The sequence below is a fragment of the Gadus morhua genome, chromosome 11 (genome assembly GCF_902167405.1).
Source record: "Gadus morhua chromosome 11, gadMor3.0, whole genome shotgun sequence".
Lineage (NCBI taxonomy): Eukaryota > Metazoa > Chordata > Actinopteri > Gadiformes > Gadidae > Gadus > Gadus morhua.
Window position 1 is genome coordinate 3,282,273 of NC_044058.1, and position 23,826 is coordinate 3,306,098.

General features: G+C 46.3%; 2 protein-coding genes across 2 annotated transcripts in view; one reads left to right on the top strand and one right to left on the bottom strand.

Moving 5' to 3' along the window:
* Window positions 1-477: 477 nt before the first annotated feature.
* glipr2l (GLI pathogenesis-related 2, like) lies at window positions 478-14,339 on the top strand. Its single transcript, XM_030370318.1, has 5 exons — window positions 478-950; window positions 9,812-9,920; window positions 11,267-11,370; window positions 12,379-12,456; window positions 13,710-14,339. The coding sequence occupies exons 1-5, from the start codon at window positions 938-940 to the stop codon at window positions 13,883-13,885; spliced, it is 480 nt and encodes a 159-aa protein (XP_030226178.1). The 5' UTR covers window positions 478-937; the 3' UTR covers window positions 13,886-14,339.
* A 379-nt stretch (window positions 14,340-14,718) lies between these two features.
* The window catches only part of nacad (NAC alpha domain containing), a 12,776-nt gene continuing 3,668 nt past the window's right edge, over window positions 14,719-23,826 (bottom strand). The window contains exons 3-11 of the mRNA XM_030370317.1: window positions 23,704-23,826; window positions 18,212-23,537; window positions 17,518-17,760; window positions 16,571-16,659; window positions 16,387-16,455; window positions 16,133-16,279; window positions 15,462-15,599; window positions 15,244-15,366; window positions 14,719-14,863 (exon numbers count right to left, since the gene is read on the bottom strand). The exon at window positions 23,704-23,826 is cut by the window's right edge and continues 332 nt beyond it. Of these exons, the coding sequence (XP_030226177.1) occupies window positions 14,849-14,863; window positions 15,244-15,366; window positions 15,462-15,599; window positions 16,133-16,279; window positions 16,387-16,455; window positions 16,571-16,659; window positions 17,518-17,760; window positions 18,212-23,537; window positions 23,704-23,826 (6,273 nt within the window). The 3' untranslated portion in view covers window positions 14,719-14,848. The remainder of the gene's footprint in view (window positions 14,864-15,243; window positions 15,367-15,461; window positions 15,600-16,132; window positions 16,280-16,386; window positions 16,456-16,570; window positions 16,660-17,517; window positions 17,761-18,211; window positions 23,538-23,703) is intronic.

Here is a 23,826-nt window from a genome sequence, read left to right on the forward strand (position 1 = left end):
AGACAACTGGTGTTGACTCAGAACTGGGAACCAGGGCAGCTTGACCTCATCTGTAAAAGCAGCACAGGTGTGCAGGTCACCAGGCGATTGAAGTCAAAAGTAACGCGGTACAGCAGAAGTAATCTCATCAGTTGTCAATCATCTCATAATACAAACAAAGTGTATAGGTTCAACATTGAGTAACTTTTCATGCCTGCACAATTGGTGTCTGATTTGCTTTTCTAGAAAAGTCGACAGCAAGACAAACTATTCAGAAGTAGAACTTATTAAAACAGACCTTATTAAACATGTTGAGTGTGACAAAGAGCTCCTATATCCCAGCTTCAGTGGTTTAAAATGGTTTACAAATTGGGAAGTGACTGTTTTCCATGGTTACTAGATTATTGGGAAGTGACTGTTTTCCATGGTTACCAAGATTAGTAGGACCATATAAGGGCACGTGTCACATAGTGATGATGTCATCAGGCCAACTGACTGCAGTGCAGGTTTCATTAGTAGGAATGTAGGGGTTGAAGAGGGTTTGTGATTCTGTTAGTGTGTGTGACCGTGACAGAGAAGCAAGAAGATCGTTTTGTAATGCTGGGGTTGGATGCAGGCAATGTGAGGAGTACACAGGGAGAGCCTTGAGAAAGCGTGGCATCTCACTGGCAAATGTTATCCCTGGAGTAGAATTAGAGCTCTACAGGAAGTTAGCAGAGCTGTAGTAAAGTTTCAGCTTGAGGGGATAGGAAGGCAACAGAGAAGACGGCTTACACAAGACGATAGCCACAGCTGCTGAGGAAAAGGTGCCAGCTGGCAGAAACCTTGACTGAAAGATAGAGAGATAGAAAGCAAAGGAAACGAAAGACACAAGAGTAAATAACCAGGTGGAGGAGGATTGCTTGATCCAATACTAAACTCATTACTGTACCACCAGGAGCCTCTCTGTGCCAGCACTATGGGAAAGTCAGGTAAGTGTCAATTGCAACTTTAAATCAATCATAAACTTTGCCTTAAGACAGAAATTTGACCTGTCGCCTGTCTCTCTAGATTCTCAGACAACGAAAGTAAAAGTTACGGTGGACCTTTTGTATATTTTTATGTTTAATAGTTTGGGCAAGTAATCTGTGAATACTCTTTGAGTGAATACTCTTTCAGTGGTTCCTAGTCCTCAACGTCACATTTGCATACAGTTTAAAACACAAACTGCCGCTCAACTGTATTGCCAATGGCTTGACTGTCTGTCCCAGTGAATGGTGCCATTATGCCCAGTGCTACAGATGACCAACAGCCCAGTGAGTGATAGGCACTGGGGGAACTGGTTGTACATGACATGCTTTGTCATCAAGTTGTAACCATATCAACACAGTGTGTGTGTGTGTGTGTGTGTGTGTGTGTGTGTGTGTGTGTGTGTGTGTGTGTGTGTGTGTGTGTGTGTGTGTGTGTGTGTGTGTGTGTTGGGGATGCTTATCCAGGGTGACCAGATCTCAACGAACCAAATGTGTGGTAAAGTGTACGATTGTTTTGGACACATTACCGATACTGAGATGTCAGTATCGCTGAAGTTTTTATCTGCCTTTCTAATGGAAAAAGAAACATAAGGTTGCTTCATGTCATACCCCCCCATGGGACACTGAAAGTCCCTCTAATAATCACCTTGCACCGCCTCCACCCAGGTATAAGTCGTTTGTCATTTTTGAGCTGCATTTTCTTTCTTTGTGGTAGTTTCCGCCTAAATCTGCATCGCTGAGACTCTGTTGTGACTTGCGCTCTTTTCGTGTTTGGTGTAGCATTGCAGGTCGCAAAGAAGGGGACGTGACCCACATGTGCACAGTTTTGTTCAAACACAGCCCGAAGATAACAGCATGTTCGGCCTTCTTCACAGCGCAGATAAAAGCCTCGTTTTAGAAAGGGCGTCGGTCCTAAGGTGGTTAGACTTTTGAAACCTAGAGCCAAACAAAATGTGAGACATTGTCTCGACATGTGATAAAGGAATAAAGGGATGAAGCTGCTGTGTAGTCCAGTGTAAAGCGGGACACCAGGCCGATGATTAAAGGGGACATATTATGAAAACAACACTTTTCCTGGGATTTGGGGTGTTGTTTTGGGTCTCTGGTGCTCCCACACGCATACAAACTTTGACAAAAGTCTGTCCATGATTTTTGAGTGAGATATGTATTAGGGCCCGACCGATTCATCGGCCTGCCGATTTAATCGGCTGATTATAGCCTTTTTGAAAATAATCAACATCTGCCAAAAAGACGGCGGTTACAACCGATTATATATATATTTTTTGGAAATGTTATTGCACTTAGTATCCTGCAGATTGCGCTCCTACTCGCCTTGCTAACTAACAACTTTAGCTGGAGTAAAAAAGAGGAGATTGAATTTTACCGTACAACATGAAAGCACGCTCGCTCAGGCAGCTGCGCGCTCACCTCACCAATGTACGCAAGACACATTAGGAGTTAGTTATTTATTTTACATTTTACATTACACTAATTTTTGACTGTAAATGTATTCTAAAACACTCAAAGGTTCTGCATTCAATTCACATATTCGTCTAAAGTGTTTAAAGTATATTTAAGGTATCAAAAACTATGTTTTATATGCTTTTTTTTGTTTTGTTTTTAATCGGCCGATTAAATCGTAATGGTAATTTTTCTCTGAAAATAATCGGCATCGGCATCGGCACTCAAAAATCAATATCGATCGGGCCCTACTATGTATATCTGAAAGCACCCCGCCTACAGTTACCAAACGAGCGAGTCAGTTTCAGCGCCCACTCGAACGTAGGAAGGAGGAACATTTGAATATTACCTCCCACTTCCCCACCCCCCTCCAATAAGAGCATTGCTAAGATTTTGTGGACCGGCGGACGAGCGCTGGGCGGAGATGTTCGCGCATTTCATAAGCAGGGATATGCCACCGGCGTACGGCAGCTCTGGCGGGCGGAGCTCGGCGGCAGCACGGCAGCTCAGCTCCGGGAGTACAATCCCTTTCTCCGCCGTAGAGATGTGCTGTTTTCCAATATCCATACTTCCATGAGTACACTTAAACGTAGTACACTATCCGCACTCACTAAGTGCGCTGATTTTCAGATGTCAGTGTTATTCCTAATCGAATACTCCGTGGTGCACTTACCAGAAATTACGATCGCGACTGCCGCCGCGGCTCCTCCCCCGCAATAAACATCCCGCTTGAACGGTGAACTCTTTACGCCTATAGCAGCTATAAAAAGCTATAAAAGCTATAAAAACTACAAAATGACTATTAATGCAGACTATGTGGAAAATGAGCCGACGTTTGCTCAGCATGGCTCCGCCCTCTTCCGCTACGTAGCTAAGATGGCTGCCGTTGAGTACGAAAAGTGTACATCAATCCACAAGTGTACATCAATCCACACGATCTTAATTGGAACGCCCTATCTACTCAAACTAAGTAAAGCAAGTACGGATAGTATGGATATTGGAAGAGATTGTACTCCCGGAACTGAGCTGCAGGACTGCCGCCGGGCTCGGCGGCATATCCCTGCTTCTGCCACCGACAGCTCCAGTCTAATAGCTCCGGACTGCCGCCAAAGGCTCCAGCCCGGCGGTAGCTCCGACGGCAGCTCCGGCGGCAGCCCCGGAGAGGGGAGCTCGGCGGCAGTCCGGCAGCTCAGCTCCGGGAGTACAATCGCTTTCTCCTCCATGTCACGGTTCAATATGGACTTCAGAGAGTCAAGTCCGAAGTTCCTTTCCCCAAATTCTCAACCATGGTCGAGATAACCCCCACTACGAGTCTATACTTGTTGTGGAAGTACCAGAGAAGTCAGACGCAGTCTTTATGATTCATAATATCATCCGAGGCGCACATAGCTTTTGGCCGTGATATAAGATATAATAGGCCTATTATATAAATACCTATAGATTATATAATATTATTATTATTATTTTATATAGACACAGCTCCAGTGCCCCATTTCCCGAAGGCATCGTTAACCTAAGTGGTTCGTGAAGTGCAGTTTTCGTCAGTTTTCGCACCGTTTCCCAAAAGCATGGACAGCAGCAGGACTCCAGGGGTACTCGTAGGGTGCTAGCCGTTTTTACACTGCCAAATATGCTGTCTTATGCACGCTTTTTTCGCGGCACGGTCCACTCGTTTACACTGCCCGAGGTAAGTTGCGTGCTTGAGCTAGCACCCCAATTTCCCTTCCCGGAACCTACACACATTTGCGGTTTATTAGATTTCATTCTGATGTAAATGCGACGTCTCTGCGGTTCCGGGGGGGGGGGGGGTGTTGCTGCAAGGTCTCTACAGAGACAACGCGCAGCAATATCATCATGAACAGTTCTAACTGGCGAGAAAGGGATATCCGCGATCTGCTGATCATGTGAGAGAAGGAGTGTGATTACAAGCCGTTTCGAAAATCTGCCCCATATGACATCACTAGTGGGCGTGTCCACCTAGATCTGTGCTGGATACATGAGCAACGTATACTTCAGTCCACTGGGAAGGCTGGTAGACTGATCTATCCAGCACAGATCTAGGTGGACACGCCCACTAGTGATGTCATATGTGGCTGATTTTTTAAATGGCTCGTAAGGCTATTCACACTCACACCTGGTGATATAATATGTCCTTTAAACAAAGACCTTGAAAGATGGTGCGATCTACGAGAGAGACGCAGAGGAACTTTCCTTACGAGGCTTTTGTCAGGATAAAAAACAGGTGGTCAGCAAAATAAAGTATATGTTTGCGTTTTGCACGTAAATAGTAAATCGCCTTTATAGCCTACACTCAGGCGTGAACTCATTCTTGCATGCGGGGGTCTTCATTCATGAAAAAATAAAAACATTCGGGAGTAGCCTATGCGAATGATTCTAAAGAGGTAAGCGGTGACGAACAGGGGATTTGACCCCCTCGGTTTTACACAGGAAACTTGAGATAAAACTGTGAAATCGCCGGATGTGCCAAGCTGCGAACAATCCGGCTTGGCAGTTTAAAAAGGCCTATACATCATCAGGCCTATACAGGATCTAGACCAAGCTCTCCTGAGCAGTTCAGCAATAGCCGTGTGTCAATGCCCAGCCAGTTTGAATGATAATGAATTGATGGAATGTTGCATTTTTAGAGATTGTAGACTAGAGTCGGCTCTCTGTGCTTTAAGATAATTAAGATACATTAAGATAAATGTAGTTGTCCCACAAGCTATTTTTGATTTTTGTAATATGGAATTATTTCAGGGGTGAAAATGAACGCGAAGTGCGTTCAGGATTATGGCTGATAGGGATGGGCATGATTAATCGACGATCGACTAATTGATCGTTCAGAATTTCGTCGATTACGTACATTTTTCATCGATTAAACTAATGCAGTGTGCAATTAAACATTTTACCACACGGGGGCAATATTTACATTTGCGGCTCCTCCCCTGCAATAAACATCCCGCTTTGAACGGAGAACTCTTTACACCTAGCAGCTATAAAAAGCTATAAAAACTATAAAAACTACAAAATTACTATTAATGCATGTGGAAAATGCGCCGACTTTGGCTCAGCCTGGCTCCGCCCTCTTCCGCTACGTAGCTAAGATGGCTGCCGTTGAGTACGAAAAGTGTACATCGCCACACACTTCGCGATTTGACCGTTTTCAGTACACTTATTTTCGCCCGATCTGAATCGGAACGCCCTACGTACCCAAACTTAGACTAGTAAGTAAGGATAGTATGGATATTGGAACACGGCGATGTAATCATGAAGCGGACGAGGCCACGGCAAAGTCTGGTCTGGTGGGACCATTATGATTTAAAAAGTGACTTCTTGGGGAGCACTATAGGCCTACCACTAAAGGCGAGGTTAGCATCGAAGCAGAAATAAAGAACTTTCTGAGCCCCTGCAACCGGCCCCAGGGGCCGGTTGCACCAACTGGGCGTAACTAAGCCTGGTCGTAACTGCTAAGTAGGTCTTAGTTACGACCTGGCGTTAGAATGGAACTAACGCCGGTTGCACCAACGGGACTTACGCCTGGTCTTAACTACGCCCGGTCTTAGCCATGCGCGGCCATGTGAATGTTCCATGGTATGCGCATATCACCGCGTTGCTAGGATACCTCGTGACAACAGTTGTTTACTATTTTACTTGACATGCTGTTGGACACCGAAATAAATAATTCATTCGTTCACTCATTGTCATTCATCAATTGTGTTAATGCCTAACAATAAAACACTGCAAACGAATATAATTAAAATATGTATTTGTAATGTCTGGTTTACGACGAGCAGGCATTTAGACGGGAATGGTTCTGTAGGAGAGATTTGTTTAATGTGTCGGCCTATATAAAACATATAAACATAGTTTAATAATAATAATAATAATAAATGAAATTTATATAGCGCTTAATATGGTACTCTAAGACGCTTAGTTTAAACAACATTCACAACTGATTATAAGTTGAGAACGGACTAATCGGCCAGCGATATCTTCCCGACAGGCAGTCGATCTGTGAACACTGATCATATCGCCGGCTGTGCTTTGAAATGCAGTTTAGCGAAGCGTTGCAAGGATGGTGGTAAAGCTGCATTTGATTGGATGTAATTGCTATAGAAACAGCCTGGAATTTCAACTCTACGCCTGCCCCTGACCAGGCGTAGGATTTACGCCTGGTCTTAGTGAAAAGAACGCTAAGCCCAGTTGGCGCAACCGGCGTAACGGTTAATGCCCCGTTTACACCATCCCGCTAATGGCCGCTAATGGCCGATGGACCACCGATGTGGAAGTCGGGGTGATTCGGGTGACATCGGGCTAAAAATGTATGATCGGTTCAATTTATCGGGGTAGCATTTACACATACCCGATGTTATAACGATAACATAACGATTTATGCCAGGGAAGACACCCGAAGTGCGTTTGGCGTCATTTGACGTCATTTCGAATGACGCCAAACACGTCAAATGACGCGTTTGGCGTCATTTGGCGTCATTTCGGGAGAAGGCAAAGGGGAGACTGCTTTAGACTGATATTTATTTATATATTTGTTTATATTACAATAGCGATTTTATAATAATAGAACGCCGGTTCTAAATGGGCGAAGTACCCTGTAATTATAAAAGTAGGACATCCATCCATCACCCCCTATTTATACCCAAGTGGCAGATTGAGGGTCTTCCTTAACACAATCTGGTCACTCACAATCGTTATTTGTCTAGGGTTCTCGAGGGTCTTTCGTGTGTTGAGGTTGCCGATATAAAGACGATAAAACACGATAAAGCGCGGAAGATTAACGAATATAGCCGATGTGCCCAGGAAAATTCCCGAACGATTTGCGATGTCTTACATTATACTCCCGTTCTATTCCCGATTATAGCCGATTAGCCCATAGCAACCCCTGGTAACCGATTCTACCCCGATAGACCCAAAATTAACAAACATGTTCGTTCTTTGCCGATGTTGCCCGATCATTGAGCATTTCTTCCCGTTTCTTCCCGTTGTCTAACGATGTTCCCGGGAAGAGTAACGGTGTTTCCCGATGCAACCACGCTATTTGCTAGGGATGTCCGATATTGGCTTTTTTGCCGATATCCGATATGCGATATTGTCCAACTCTAAATTTTCGATTCCGATATCAGCCGATACCGATGTCGATATTTGGGTTATTTTTCCTCAAACCTAATTTAGGTAACATTACATATCTCCTGTTGTGGAATTAACACAACATGCTTAATGTTATTGTGATGCCCCACTGGATGCATTCTTGAATGCAACAAGGCTTTCCAAATGTTAACATTGTCTGTGCAAAATAAGAAAAATACTTCAACTTAATTTAAGGGAAAAGTGCCATGTTTTTTTTTTGTTTTTTTTTCAAAAAAAATCCGATACCGATATTACATTTTTATGCTAATATCGGGCCGATAATATCGGTGGGCCGATAATATCGGACATCTCTACTATTTGCCGATGTTATAACGATAGCTGCTGATTTAGCCATCGGGCACCATCGGGGCCCACTATCGGGTAGGTGTAAACAGGGCATTAGGTTGGACTTAGAACGCCAAGTTACGACCAGGCGTAGTTACGACCAGGCTTACGCCCAGTTGGTGCAACCGGCCCCTGGATTGTGGAAAGTTGTTCCCCCGCCTTGCCAAGTTAGCACGGAGGTATTTGTGCATCACGGCAACGTCGGTCCCCTCAGAGCGGGTGTTTTCGGCGGCTAGACTGACGGTCACCAGGCTGTGGTCGCGTCTGACCCCAGAGCATGTCAACATGCTCATCTTTCTGAACAAAAATCCGTAGACTGGTTGGTTAAGTTATAACATGATTGTTTTTTTGATATTATTATTGTTGTTATTTTGGGAAGAAACTAGGGTTGTGTTTATTTTTAGTTATGTTTATGAGCACCACCTTCGAGCTGCATGCTCCGTTGCTTAGAGCAGAGTAGCGCATAACTATTGAACGGATCTGGTTTAACTGAGTTGTTCACCTAATAATAAAGATCCCAATGAGGAAAACACGCTGCATTTGTATTTTCATTTCATTTTGAATATATATATTTTTTTAAATTTTAATGTAAAATATTAACGATTAATCGACTAATTGATCTAATTCTCCCGACGATCGACTAAGACAACTTAATCGAATGCCCATCTCTAATGGCTGATATAGCATATGTCGGCCTAGGCCTAATCAATTGTGTTTTAATATCTTTAGCATTCATATTATTGCAGTCTATTCTTTTCATAGGCTGCTCTGCTGTTGGCCTTGATGGGGAGATATTTTAACCCTTTTTAACCCCATTTTCCTGCAACATTCCTGAGTCTCCTCCTCCTCCAGAGCCCATTTCAGGAGCGTATCAATGGACAGTTACAATCCTACGAACGTCGTTAGTTCAGTGCACGCACGTTCATGTTAAGAGGAGTTTCGGGAAACGCTCCAAAAAATTTTGCGATGGTTTGCAAGTGGTTGTGGTTCTCTCTGACAGCTCATTGGTCAATGCGCAGTACCTCATTTGCATTAAAGCTACAGATACTAGAAACAGCGCATTCTGAAGGGACTGAAACAGAGGGGAATGGCGGTAGGCAAGATTCTTTTTCCTAAAAGCTATTTCCAGCAAACAGCTTCAAAAACATGTTTTCTGGAACTCAAATACTATGTTTACTTGTTGGGAAAACACCATAATATGTCTCCTTTAACCATCGTTCAGAGAGGGCTTGTTCAGCTGGTTGCAACTGGACACTCAAGTTTATGGTTTGGGATTTGTCATTGTTTAACGTGCTCGTTCTCTTACTGTAATGTTTATACTTATACAGCTCCCTCAAACTATATCTCTCTCTGTCTTTCTATCCATATCTCCCTCTCTCTATCTCTCTATCCATAACTCTCTATATATATATCTCTCTGTGTCTCTCTATCCATGTCTCCCTTTCTCTATCTCTCTGTCTCTCTATCCACATCTCCCTCTCTCTCTCTCTCTGTCTCTATATCTATCTCTCTCTCTCTCTGTCTCTATATCTATATCTCCCTCTCTCTGTGTCTCTCTATTCATATCTTCCTCTCCCTGTGTCTCCCTATCCATCTCTCTCTATCTCTCTGTGTCTCTATTCATGTCTCCCTTTCTTTATCTCCCTGTGTCTCTCTATCCATATCTCCCTCTCTGAATCTCTCTATCCATATCTCCCTATCTCTTTGTGTCTATCTATCCATGTTCCCTTTCTCTATCTCTATGTCTCTCTATCCATATCTCCCTTTCTCTATCTCTATGTGTCTCTCTATCCATATCTCCCTCTCTCTGTGTCTCCTTATCGATATCTCCCTCTCTCTCTATCTCTCTGTGTCTCTCTATCCATATCTCTCAGTCTCAAAGCAGTTTGCGGAGGAGGTGTTGAGGAGCCATAATGAGTACAGGAGGAGCCACCAGGCCCCCCCACTGAAGCTGAGCAGCAAGCTGAGCAGAGAGGCTGCCCGGTGGGGACATCCTCCGCACGCACGCACGCACACACATGCACTGACACCCACGCACGCACACGCACACTGACACCCACACACATGCGCTGACACATACACCAACACAAACACACACGCTCGCACGCACTGACACACACGCACATGCACTAACACTGACACACGCACCAAGACACACACAAACGCCCACGCAATGACGCACAAACCAACACACACACACACAGACACACACTCAGGCACGCACTGAAACACACACCAACACACACAAATACACGCGCACACACTGACACACACCAACACACACACACACACAGTTACACCAGATACGCTGCACCTTCAGCAGCCAGTTGTCTCCTCGCTCGCCTGTCAAAGGGATGAGGGATGAGAGTGGGAGGGACAGACAGAGCCCAAATGCCTCCCACAGGAATAACCATTCCTGTGGGATGACTCAGAGGAGGGGATGTATAACCAGATGATATGATGACAGCCTACGCTCACTATTTGTTTGTTGTCACTAATTATCAACGTGATGAGTGTGTGGGGGTTGTCAATATCTCCAACACCATAGAATACTTACTCAAGGAAAAGGGAAGAGAGAGGTGTTGTTGAGGTACCTGATGGCCTGGAATGCGGCCAAGTGGGCTGATTAACATGCTATGCTGAGCAGCTTTAATTAGCATGCGGGAGCCGCAGAGCGCCGCTACGAACAGATGAACAGCGTCACCATCCTTGAAATTAGATGTTTGATCAGGGTGCTCAAAGGGTGACAAGCGCATTGCAAGGTTTTATTTGATAATTATTGTATTCTCCTTGCCTCCCATGGCTCTTGCTATTTCCAAAGTGAAGATCAGGAAAAGCAAGGTGGTCAGGCAAATTAAACAAACTGTTGCCTCATATATAATCACAATAAATGGCAAACCGTGTGGGGTCACCGAACAGCACCGCACAAATCTGTCCTGAGGAGCTGGTTAAGGCTGATCCTTGAGAACAATCCTGTGTGTGTGTGTGTGTGTGTGTGTGGGTGTGGGTGTGTGTGTGCATGTTGGTTTCTGTTTCTGTGTGTCTGTAGGTTTTTGTGTCTTTCAGTGTGTCTGTCTGTGTGTCTGCGGGGGCGGGAGTGACAGTCATGGTGGTTGTTAGTGGGGGTCCTGAGGTCATAGCATTCGGTCATGAGTTCCATTGTTTGGCTTGAGAATGTTAAGGTTGAGGCTTAAGCAGAAGAAGGTATAGTGAGCAGCACAGTGCCATTGTTGGTGTGGGTGTTAGTGGCCACACACGGTCAAGAAGAAAAACAAACACAACACATGGTCATGAACACAAACAAACAATGCCTTCTTCTCTTCCTCCAGCTACGCTGAGAGTCTGGCCAGCACGCGCATACTGAAGCACAGCGTGGAGTCCAGCAGGGGGAGCTGTGGAGAAAACCTAGCCTGGGCCTCATATGATCAGCCTGGTACACACACACATTTGAGAAATATACACACACACATTTGCGATATACACACACACACACACACACACACACACACACACACACACACACACACACACACACACACACACACACACACACACACACACACACACACACACATTTGCAATATAAACACACACACACATTTGCGTACACACAAACAAACAAACACTATATTTCTTAGTCTTAGGTATGAAATAACTGCCAGCTAAGTTAAAATATGTGATACAAAAACATAATCATCTCAGCCTTCCTCCCTTCCTCCCTGGGAGTGAGAGTAACATCTGTTACCCGTTTCCCCTTCTCTGATGACTCACTGCAGAGATATGGACACATGATACCACTTCACAAACCAACATGGTCCCCTCCCCCTGTTTCTCTAGCATTTAGAAGGCTTTTCACGCATATATGATTCGCAGACAAGAAAGATTCCCCAAACGAACCAGGGAAGAGATTACCTGATTGGAAAGACATTTATTGGGAGGGGACAAACATCTACATAGCTACCTTGGACCAGAATATTTAGAAGAAAAATTCCCTAATAGTAAACAGATGGCATTCATCACTAATTTCACTCAATAATGTGGTCTTATATCTTACCTACAGCCTCTTTAAACAAACATGACTTTGCATCAGAAATTCTATCCTACAATTCTATCCAGATCTATAGTTCTATCCAACGCAATTGGATAGACCTACAACCAATCAGAGCAACAAAAGTGTAATCAGTGACAGTCATCTTAGTTGTTTATGAAAAGCCTCAACGGCACTCCCATAGGGCATCATGCATTAAAGTTAGCTATTAGAGCCCCATATTAAATTAACTGTTGTGATTGGCCCCACCCGGGACGGGTCTAGTGGAAATGTTTCATGGGAAGGCAGATTGGTCTCATTCCCGGCTACCTTAAAATAGCATTGACAGTGTGTTATCTGCTGTACATTACACATCATGACTCTGATTCTGGCTATCTGTGCTGTGAGCTGCAGGGAAGGATGTGGCGGATCGCTGGTATGATGAAGTGAAACAGTACAGCTTCAACAACCCTGGTTTCTCTTCCGGTACTGGTAAGTCTCTCTTGCATGGCTCTCTCTCCCTCACTCGGCTCTCTCTCTCTCTCTGTCTCTGTCTCCTTCTAGTCGTTTTGAAACTGCCGAATATGCCTGTCTTATACCCGCCTTCTCCCCAGCATGGTCCGCATGTTTACACTGACCCAGGTAATATACCGGCTTGATTGCGCACCAAAATTTCCCCTCTCGAACCCTGCACATATTGGGAGATCGATTTTCATGCATTCTTACATGCGAGTGGGTGTAAAAAAATAAATAAACATTCGGAGTATGCTAATTATTCTAAAGAGGTCTAATCTCTGTGCGTAGTTTATACTGCGCAAATGTTTTAAAGCTGATGGTTTTTTATATTTACATAGTGACTTTTGCTGATTCTTGCTCCGATGAAGCAAGAATGCCGGCTCCGTGACAAAGGCGGAATATACCCCCTCGGTTTTATACAGGCAAGACAGTGACATTGCAGGGTGTGCCAAGCCGCGACCGAACCGGCTTGGCAGTGTAAAAATTCTCTCTCTCTCTCTCTTATTACTCTCTCCTCTCGTCCATGTATCTGTCAATCAGCCACTCCAAGCTGCATGTTTGAAGCACGATCAGGTCTTATGTAATCTGGGTATTCTCCTGCGCCATAACTGTCCCGGTGGTGGGGGGTGAGGGGTGGGAGGGGGTGGACCAAGAGTCATGTGATCACATCATCGATGAGTCAGCCCGTATGACTCATGGACACGCTTCAGGTGACCTGGGGGGGCTGTAGTTAATAAGGTTCATAAAGCATCAACCAGTCAATGTGCAGTCGTACAGTCTGTTTAGTCTCAGGGTTCTGCAGAAAGCAGAGGAAAATGGCATGGAATCTTTCTGTCCGAAACATGACCGAGCACACCATCCAGAGTTGTGCATCTTCTAATTGTTTATGTTAAGTATAAACAGTCCTATGTGAACATAAATAAAAGTCTTAAGTGTGTGTGTGTGTGTGTGTGTGTGTGTGTGTGTGTGTGTGTGTGTGTGTGTGTGTGTGTGTGTGTGTGTGTGTACAGTAAAGAAAGTTACTGTTAAACGTTTGTATGAGATTTGTTCTCTGTAAATATTTTAAGGAAGGAAGTGGATCCCATGGTGCACTTAGTCAGTTATATTTCATCAGCCCTCTGTCTCTCTGCCTGTATCAACACGTCCACCGTCTATTTATTAACAAGTCCAATACCCGCCTGCGATTTCCTTCAACCTCTTCCTCTGTTTCTTCTCTTCACTCCATTAAGGCCACTTCACAGCCATGGTTTGGAAGAGCACCACCAAGCTGGGCGTGGGCAAGGCCACCGCCTCAGACGGCTCTTCTTTTGTGGTGGCCCGCTACTTCCCAGCAGGGAATGTCACCAACAAGGGACACTTTGACAGCAATGTCTTGCCAGCCAAAACTACCACAGCTACCCCCTAAAGACTTACATTTCACCTTAACGGGCTGATTACCCGGGTCTACAGAGAGGGCAGCATCAGGGAGGTTTGCCTGCCCTTAACCTAACCTTAGTGGGAAGGAAAGCCACCTAGGATGTGATAACGAGTTGCACTTCAAACAGTGGATAATGTGTTGATGTGTGAATAAAATGTAGAAAGATAAATGCACTAATGTTTTGTCTGTTGTATCACTTACCATTAGGTGAACCGTGTATTTTTAACATCCAGATGCATATATGCTAGAATTATAAGAAAAGTATAAAGAGGATTTCATCCAGTGGAGGAAAGATGTGGCCATTGAGGAATAAGGACTATTTGTCTTCATCAAAGCCATGCTGAAAGCCACTGCTCTGAAGCAGAGCCTGTCCAATAAGCACCTTACTAGGTGCGTGTTTAAATATTTTAACTTGCTTTATACAATAAAGAAGTTGTTTTGACAAATGTTTCTCCTTGTGTCACGCGTTTCTGCTACATTTCATTCCGAGATAGCTTATTGGATGTTAACGGCCATGATTGTAGACGCTGATGTCTTCGGGATTCTGTGCATGAGGGAAAAGCTTCAAATATTATTTAACTGGGTTTGTGGGCGAGCCAGTATATTTAGTACAAGGTCCCTTGAGGCAAAACCACGCACCTCAAGTCTTGAAAGAACGCAGACGTTCGGACAAATGCACTGATGCACACATAAAGGATCGTTCCTAGACTAACATGACTGTAAACCTGTTGATGACAAGGCACATGGTGCTAATATGAGAGATAAATAACATTGTGGTTAGAGGATGGATTTGTGCGGTTGTATCAATAACAGCCCAACGGTGATGTACAGGTTCTCACAGACTTTATTGAGCAGGTACTAAGGATGCAACATAGCAGCGATACAGGGGGAGTGGCGTTAGGCTTAAGTAGGGGGAGGGTGGGGCTTCAGGACCCCCACTATCCTACCCACTCACATGGTCAATTCCTGCAGAAAGAAGAAACAAAGAGACATATATGAGGCTTAATTGATATACATCGAAAACAATAAAGGTAGTATACAAAATACTTAAAGTGAGGTGAGCTAATGTAATTCATCAGAAGAATGCTGCTTCAGAATGACTGCCATCCTGATGCCCGATCATGGCCCGAGGCATCATGGCCCGAGCATGAGGCCACAAATAGAAATCCCATGAGCCACTGCTGCCCCCTGGTGGACCTCGCTCAGTACTACAGACTGAATATGCATCATTTGTCAGATGTCCTTTATCAATGCCCTCCTCTGAGTCTCCTCTGAATCATTGTTGTTGTTCGGTGTCTAACATCATCTCTTCCTCCTCTCCTCCCCCTCTGCTCCTCCCTCCTCACCATGATAGCGTTGACAATGTCGTTGTTGTTGTGTTTCAGGGCGCGCATGGCCTTGGCCCGCGACACGTTGGCCTGAGCCATGACTAGCTCGATGTCCCGCTGCTCCAGGCCTCCAGCGTCCACCTGAACACAGAAGAGCACCAGTCAGACCCTCAGAAGAATAGGAGCAAACGGGACGCAAGGCTGAGACCCTGTGGGGCCAATGAGGGGCTCCCTACCTCCTCCTCCTCTTCCTCCTCACTCTCCTCCTTGATGGTCACGCTGGGTGGGGCGGGGGGGGCCAGCGGGGAGGAGGACACAGGCACCTTGAACTTCTCAGCAGCAGCTTTATGGACCTGCTGGGACAGGTCCTCAATCTGGACCAGAGGACAGACAGACCACCGGGATTATTCACTGAGTATGGACAGACAGAGAGAAAGAGCAGAAAGACAGACAGACAGACAGACAGACAGACAGACAGACAGACAGACAGACAGACAGACAGACAGAGAGAGCGACAGAGAGACAGACAGACAGAGAGAAGGAAAGAGAGACCAAGAGAGACCGAAAGACAGACAGACAGACAGGGAGAAATAGCAGAAAGACAGACAGACAGGGAGAAATAGCAGAAAGACAGACAGAGAGAGAGATATTGAGATAAACAGACAGACATACAGGAAAATGAACAGGCATAGAGAGTGAGAGCGAGAGAGACAGACAGACAGACAGACGGACAGACAGACAGACAGACAGACAGAAAGAGACAGAAAGACAGTCAGACGGCCAGAAAGAGAGAAAGAGCAGAAAGACAGACAGACAGACATAGAGAGAGAGAGAGAGAAAGATATTGAGGTAAACAGACAGACATACGGGAAGATGAACAGACAGACATGCAGACAGACAGCCAAACCTTGGCTTCTCCAAATACGATGTAGATGTCAGAGGCCGGGCTTTTGAACACGTCTGGTCTGCTGATGACAAACAGGATGCTCTTAGACTTCCTGATGGTGATCCTGGTCACACCATGAACTGGCTTCAAACCCAGCTTGGACATGGCCTGAAAGCCAGGAAAAGGATAAGTACAGAGACAGTGAGCGGGTCCTAGTGTCAGCATCAGAGCAGGAATATGCACTTTGTTCGTAGGTCCTCCTCTAGTGGACCAACCTTGCGGGCCTTCTTCTCACTGCGACTCTGTTTGGGTCTGTTTAACCCTTCGTCTATGGGGGACATGGACTGAAACACACAGATAAGAACAAACTTGAGGCCATCACAATGCTACCAGAGCCCAGAGCTGAGCCTAGGATGCTGATGGGGGACATGGTAGAGTAGGCTGGTGGGTCAGACTGACCTGGGGCTGTGAGGGTCTGCATGGCGTCGTCTCTGGACCCTCCAGCTCTGGCACCGAGCCTTCAGTCTCTGAGTCGTTGCAGGAGCCCACTATAGTGCACGGCATGCACAAACACAAAGACACACACATACATACACACACAAACACACACAACCACACAGACACACATACACACAAAACACACATGCGCGCACACACAGGCACACACACATATACACACATGCGCACACACACGCACACACACGAATACGGGTACACACACATGCATAAACATGCGCACGCATACACGCACGCACACACACACACAAAGGCACACACACACACAAAGGCACACCCACATATACACACATGCGCAGGCATACACACACAAACACACACACACACACAGGCACACACACACACACACACACACACACACACACACACAATCACATGCAAACACACACAAACATACACACACGCATGTTCACGCGTGTACACACACACACACACATGCAAACACACACACGCACACGTGCACATGAAAACAGACACACACATCCAGACGCACAGACACACAATGTAAGAACATCAACATCTACTATGTCCAGGTCTACGTTTATGCCAGTCCACACAGCGCAGAAATACATGTATTTCCATGACCATGTACAATCTTCAAGCACCCACAAAGAATTTGTAGGATAAGATGATGAGAGTTATTGTCTTGCGGACCATTTGAGCAACTTGACGCATTGCTTCCAAGCAGTTTACTAGCACTGTCTAGTTAACATGTGAAACAAGTCATGAAGGTCTAATAAGGCAGTGACATGCACACATTGTCCATGATAAGAGTTATTTAAAATCCAGGGAGGAGACAGAACATACGAAGAGAGCAGTTTGTGTGTGTGTGGAGGGGGGGGGGGACACTCTTCTGTCCCACAGGAGGTCACCTTAATATAACTACTCACAATTATTTTTGAAGGACTGGAGGATTTCTTCTGAAAACTTGTGTCGGCTGCTGATTGGACAGCAAGGCTGTCTGTCTGTAATCAACTGTTGAGAAAAGGGCTGAATTTCCATGTGGTTGGATGATTCACACTCTTTATGCATTGAACTATGCCGGCTTCCAGCAGTCCCTTTGGCCTGGATTCTGTGATCTTGAGGAAGAGCTACGTCCTCTTCACTGTCTGTGTCCATAACAAGACGGGAACCTAGCAGAATGGTTTGAAGAAAGCTCAGTATAACATCAAAGAATTACTTGGCCTATCATGGGCATATAGAAATCTTCTACAAACATACGCTGCTGATATTTCAAAATCGAGGATGAGATAACTTCTGGTACATCTTCATACCCCCTTCAATAAATCAGATGTCAATCAGAAGAGATGTATTCTCCATTTAAATTAACAAGCACTACTTAAATTACAATCTAAACTACTCAAGGCCTTCACAGCAAAAATACAAGCATTTGGCAGTGTTGAGCAGTGTGATGCCATGGGAATAATAATAATAATAATAATAAAAAAAACATACTAAATTGATGAAAAGTCACATCACTGCATTTTGTAATACAATTCTGTCGGTGCGATATTGAACCCATTGAAGAAACCACAGCAACAATAATTAGACAACCTTTCTCTTAGCGTCGTGCGTGGAATGTACCTCTGTATGTGTCTCTTCCACTCCAAGGCACAGCACGCCTGGCCAGGTGACCGGGCAGAGCAGCCCCCTCAGACTGGGGTGGCGGGCCGGTTTGAGAAGGCAGAAAGAACTCCTTCTGATCCTGATATCCACACGGCGACTGTTGGGTGGGCTTGGACAGACTGAGAGGCGAAAGAGCAACAGAAGAAGGGGCAGCAGAGACACTGGGACTGCTAGATGTTGTTGGTGTGGAATGCCTTTGCTTTTGAAGGTTGTTGTTCTTGTTGTTTTTGTTGTAAATAATTGGAGGAGGGCAAGAGGGCAGGTTAACCCCGGTGTTACTGACAGGAATTTGATCTCCGTTCTGAGTCAATGAGGGGAGGCCGTGATGGGACTCCTGGGTGTTGAGCTCATCTTCTGGATGCAAGGAGCTGCATGGCCGATGGGAGGAAGAGAGAGGTGGTGGTGAAGAAGAGAGACGGCTGGAAGAGGATGTGAGCGCCCGAGTGGTAGAGCTGCTAGTGTTATTTTCATTAATATCCTTGGGGCTTCCCCTCGGTAATGGCCTGTTATCAAGCACTTCCTGTTTTTGCATTGAGTGGTTCCTTGATGCTAAATCATGGAGTTTGTCTTGGGCACGCATGGGAGATATGCTGTTTCCAAGGCTAAAAATGCACTCATCAGGACTAGAGCTGGAAGGGTCTGTTCTGTTCTGATTCCCTTCAGCTTCAACTTTTGCAGGTACTGTCTGCTTTTTGTCCGATGCCATGGACATCTTGTTTTGCTTACGTCCTTTCTTAGATTTAGAATGAGCAAGCCCCCTTGTTTGGCCCCCAGCTGCTGAAACAACACACTCCGGTGGAACAGGACCGGCCTGGGAGCATGTGTCTGCATGTGTGGCTGGCTGGGATGCTTTGTGTTGGCCCTGCCTCCCTTTTTGTCCATTCTTGGTGTTGACTGGTGGATCAGCACAAGGCTCGTGATGGGTGTTACATGGAGAGGCCTCGAAATCTTCTGGGGAAACATTCCCATTGTCCTTCTCTTTATTTGCTGCCCTCTGTTGGCTTTTTCTTTTCTGTTTCTCCATTTCATTCTTTGTCTTGTTTTGCTCCATTTTCTCCACATCTTTGCTTGTATTTTCACACTCCCTTTTCTCCTCAATCACCTCTTTCTCCCCCTCAAGCTCATTCTTCCTTTCTTTCTCTCCATTTTTGGATTCCACCTTATCTCTCTCTCCTGATGTACAGACACAAGTCTCCCCATCTTCAAAGGCATTTTGAGTCTTTGTTTGGTTGATATCACTGGAAGTCAAACAACTGACATGTACTTCTCTTTGGACTTCCAACTGTAGTTTCATTATAACTGGATTCAACAGAGGCCCTATATTTTCCTCCTCATCCTTTCCCAAAACTGATGAAGCATTTTCTTGACAACTCCTAGCAGGTTTTGATTGATTTAACTTTGGTTTGGAAGTGAAGGAACCAAAGGATCCGCCAATCAGAGAAAGGGCGATATCAATCTCCTTAGAGGCTGAGGGGGACACTGTATTATTTTGGCGTCTAGAGTCGATCAGTTCTGGTGAACTGGGCAGTTGGCCCACAATAGACACGTCAGAACCCAGTGCAGAAATGTTACAGGGACTATCACAACCATCCTCTGTTTCAGATAGGTTTAAAAAGCTGTCAATTGGCCTTCTGTTCATGTGTGTTTCATTTGGTGTTGGCATATCAATGAGTGGAATATTTGAAGTGGACTCAGTCACACTGACACTCGTGTTCAGAGGCCTTAATTCCTCTGACAAGGCATTCAAAGTCCCACTAACTGGCATTTCTAAGGAATTGAAAGCCGACGTGTTGCCCTGATCTTGTGCATCTTTGTTTTTTCCTTCATCGACTGGGTTTAGATTACTGACATTATCATCCAGGAATCTGGAGCTGCCATCCTCTCCACCCCCTGCCTCTGATATCTCTTCGATGGATCTCCAGTGTGACAAATTTGATTCAGGGGCTCCCTCATCTATGAGCTCCACATCTGCCATCCCCTCTCTCTTCCACAAAGCACTGTTGTTTTCTTTATCTCCCTCACCATCATTCTCATTTTCTCCAGAGTTAATGTCGGGTAGGTCGGGTGCCATTGCCATCTGTGTACTCTGTCCTTCTATGTTGCACATGAGCAGGCTCTCTGTCTCTTCTAGCTCATAGCTCTTCCCCAGAGAAAGAGAGAGTGACCCCACAACTCCAAAGGCCCCGAGTGTTGCCCCGGGCCCTAGTCCCAGACCTAACCTCAGCCCCATGCAGTCGGAACCCCATGCCACAGCTGCAGAGTCCATCACCCTTGCTGAGGTGGTCTCTGAGTTCTCTCTCTTGGGCGAGATAGCGAGCGGTGTGTGTGGAGAACCATGAGCTCCTGTGCCACCCTCCTCAGCACTCAGCGTGTTCTCCCTCAGGTTTTCCTGGGCCGAGTCACAGGGGCAGGGGTTCAGGACCAGGTTGTCCGGTGGATCTGAAACAAGCTCTGAGCACGCAGATATGGGGATGTTACTGGGGTTAGGAATTGGGTCCTTGGGATAGGAAAGAAGAGGGACACCCTTATTCAAGTCATTGGTGGCGGCGGTCGGCGACCCTGTTTTCACAGAAAGGCTAGTTCCCTCCGAACTTTCGCCCATCAGAATCACACCCTCAGCTAAAGCATTTCCATTTTGTTGGTCAAGCTCAAGCTCCCCATGCTCCGTCTGCACGATGGGTACACTTATGGCTATTACTGCCCTAACAGATGTGGGACTTTTCTGAGTCTCTGATTTGGATGACAAAGGTCTTGCTATCCCGGCAGATTGTTTGCTTTTAAACTGAGAATGTCGAGGCTTGATGAGCAATTTAAACGAGTCTCCCTCGAGTTCATCTGTGGACTCCTCCTCAGACATACCACTTCTCTGCTGGTCCCTCTCTGCCATAATGTGTTCATGCAGTGATTGCTCTTTTATCTCTGTAACAGTTGCTTCTGGTCTGATATCCAGAGCCAGACTTCGATAGGGTTGCTCTGTTGTATACTTTTGAACTGTGACCGAAGGGCAGGAAATAGTTTGAAAACAAACATTAGCAGAATTAGGAGCAGCTTCATGGCATAAAGCAGAATCGACAGGAGGGTTGGCAACAAGAGTGGAACCACAGACATCTTTAGGCTGGCTAAGGGAGTCTGACAGCCCAGAAGAGATCTCCATGTCACTTTCACTTCCACTTGGGCTGTGAGAAGATGGTGGTTGATCAGGGACAGGTTCAGAGCTATGGGGTGGTTCCATGTGATGAGATAGTTTGGGGCAAATTTGTCCCTCAAAGGGCTCAGCTTGAACACTGGCAGGCTGTTGCCCAGCTTCTGGTTGCAAGTTAATGCAGTTTACTGCATCTAAACATCTAGGCTCGGGTGACTGGGCATGCCTCTCTGTACTGTACAGGCGCTCATCCTCCTCGCCGTTGTATGAAGCAGAATCTAATGAGTCATCTGTGTCATCTGGATAACAAAATGACTCATCCAGGCCCTCGTTGATGGATGTCTCCGATAACGAATGAAGGAAAGAAGCAGATGTGTCTTCCTCTGTTGGATCCTCCACTGCTTTACCATCACACTCCTCTTCAGCCACATCCACGTCATCTTCCTCCTCTGCCACCTTCTCCTCTACCTTAGCCTCAGCAGCTTCTTCCTCTTCAGAATCATCGTCATCGTCGTCAACATCTTCCACATCGGCTTCATCCTCGCCAGCAGCATAAGCATCCACATCCTTTTCTTCATTGTCTTTTTTCACTTCTTCTACTTCGGTCTCCTCTTCCGTTGGGAAGAGGGTGATTTCCATGGAGTCAGCCTGGAAGATAAGGCTTGTGTGAAGAGGGAAAGACAGCAGTGAGGCCGGAATCATCCTGTCCTCATCGGACTCATCATTAGTGTAGACTCCTGGGAAGAGCATAGAAGAATTGGATTCAATGTCACCAAATGCCTCAAGAAGGGGAGCGCTGTGGCTGATACTAGCAGAGCAAGGGGTGGCGGTATCTGTGTCAGTGCCCAAGACATCGGAGGTTTGCTCTAGTTGCCTGACCCTCACCATGGTTAACTGCTCTATGTATGAATAATGTTCGTCTGACCCACAAGCCTCTAGTTGCAGCTCAAGGCCTTCCTGGGGTAGGGTAGCTGGGTACTCCGCGCGTCTCACATGAGCATCTTCCAGCAGACAGAGCAATCCTTCCGAGCTGGCTACATCCTCTTGGGAGTCGCTGCTCCGCCCACTACTGCTCCTGCGAGGAGATACGTCCTCCACCATCCAATGGCTGTGAGAAACCACTGAATGTGAGCAACCACTGGACCCCTGGACCTCCTCCCCTCTCCCCACCTCCTCCCCTCTCCCCACATCCTCCTCCTCCAGAATAACTGTGTCTGATAACCGAGAACTCCTACCAAAAATCTCAGATGTGTACAAGCAGAAGGCTTCTCCTCTCTCATGCTCCTGCTCCCGCTCGGCGCGTCCTCGTGAGCGCTCCTCCCCGGCCTCGTCGCCGATCTCTGACAGGGAGCTCACAAAGCAGGCGGGGGCCTCCGAGGCTTCCTCGGTGAACAGGAGGTTGGGAGAAGGGGACGTGGAGGAGGTGTAGGAGGAGGTCCAGCTACCTCCTTCTGCTGTGACGTAGGAGCCAGAGGGAGAGGTGAGAGGTGAGCACAACTCCTCGCTGTCTGAGGGGGAGCCAGGGGAGAGGGGGTAGACAGGGGAGCCGGGGTAAGAGTGGTGCTTCATGTTGGAGTGGCGGGCGGTCGCCTTGATGGGAGTGGAGGGGGCAGTGTAGTAAGGATCAGGGTCGAGGAACGTGGGCACACCCACTCTTAGTGGGTCAACAATATAAGCTGGCTCAGAAAAGGACAAAACCACTGGATAGGCAAGCTCAGGAAAAGAGGCGGAAGGCACTTCATTCTGAGAGGGGGTACATCCCTCCCCTGGGTTGTCTATCAAAATGTCACCGGCTGTGACGAATTCTGCGGATGAGGAGGGATCAGGGATGAGGGTTTTGAGGAGAGGGGAAGGGAATGAGTTTGGAGGTTGCGCCGGTAGCTGAGCCTCCCCTCTCGTTGGGCTCTGGCGTTGGCTCTCTTTCTTTGCAGTGTCCATTTGGGTGTCTGTCGTTGGGGTGATGTGAGGGGCTGCAGCATCTGGGACTCCAGGCAGGGGTATAGCTTGTGAACTAGACGGCCCCTGAGTTTTCCCTTTCTGGATCTCAGACGTCTTGAGCAAGGTCTCCTGGCCCATTACCACCCTTGTCACCATGGTATCTGGCTCCTTGTAGTCACTTTCCACCTCAGAGCCAGTCAGAACCTGGGAGCAGGTGAAAAACAAGTTGCTGAAGTAAAATATCCTGACATATAAACACAATAAATCTCACAAAGCCCATTGATAAGATATGATAAGAGAGACAAGTCCAAACACACAAGAGAATGCATGTATCTACCTCTTTCTCCTCCTCTCACACTCACACACACACCTTGATTCTTTCCATCTTCCCAGGTATGTGGCGGCCACAGGGCCCATGACCCCCCAGCCTCCCGGAGAGTCTGGCTTTGTTGCTGTGGCGATAGTCAGAGCCCTCCGGCTGGGGTCGTAGGGT

Excerpts from the sequence above, each read along its gene's own strand:
- glipr2l (XM_030370318.1), top strand. Across the intron at positions 9,921-11,266 it reads CTGAGCAGAGAGGCTGCCCG|CTACGCTGAGAGTCTGGCCA; the intron begins GTGGGGACATCC and ends CTCTTCCTCCAG. Across the intron at positions 11,371-12,378 it reads GGCCTCATATGATCAGCCTG|GGAAGGATGTGGCGGATCGC; the intron begins GTACACACACAC and ends TGTGAGCTGCAG.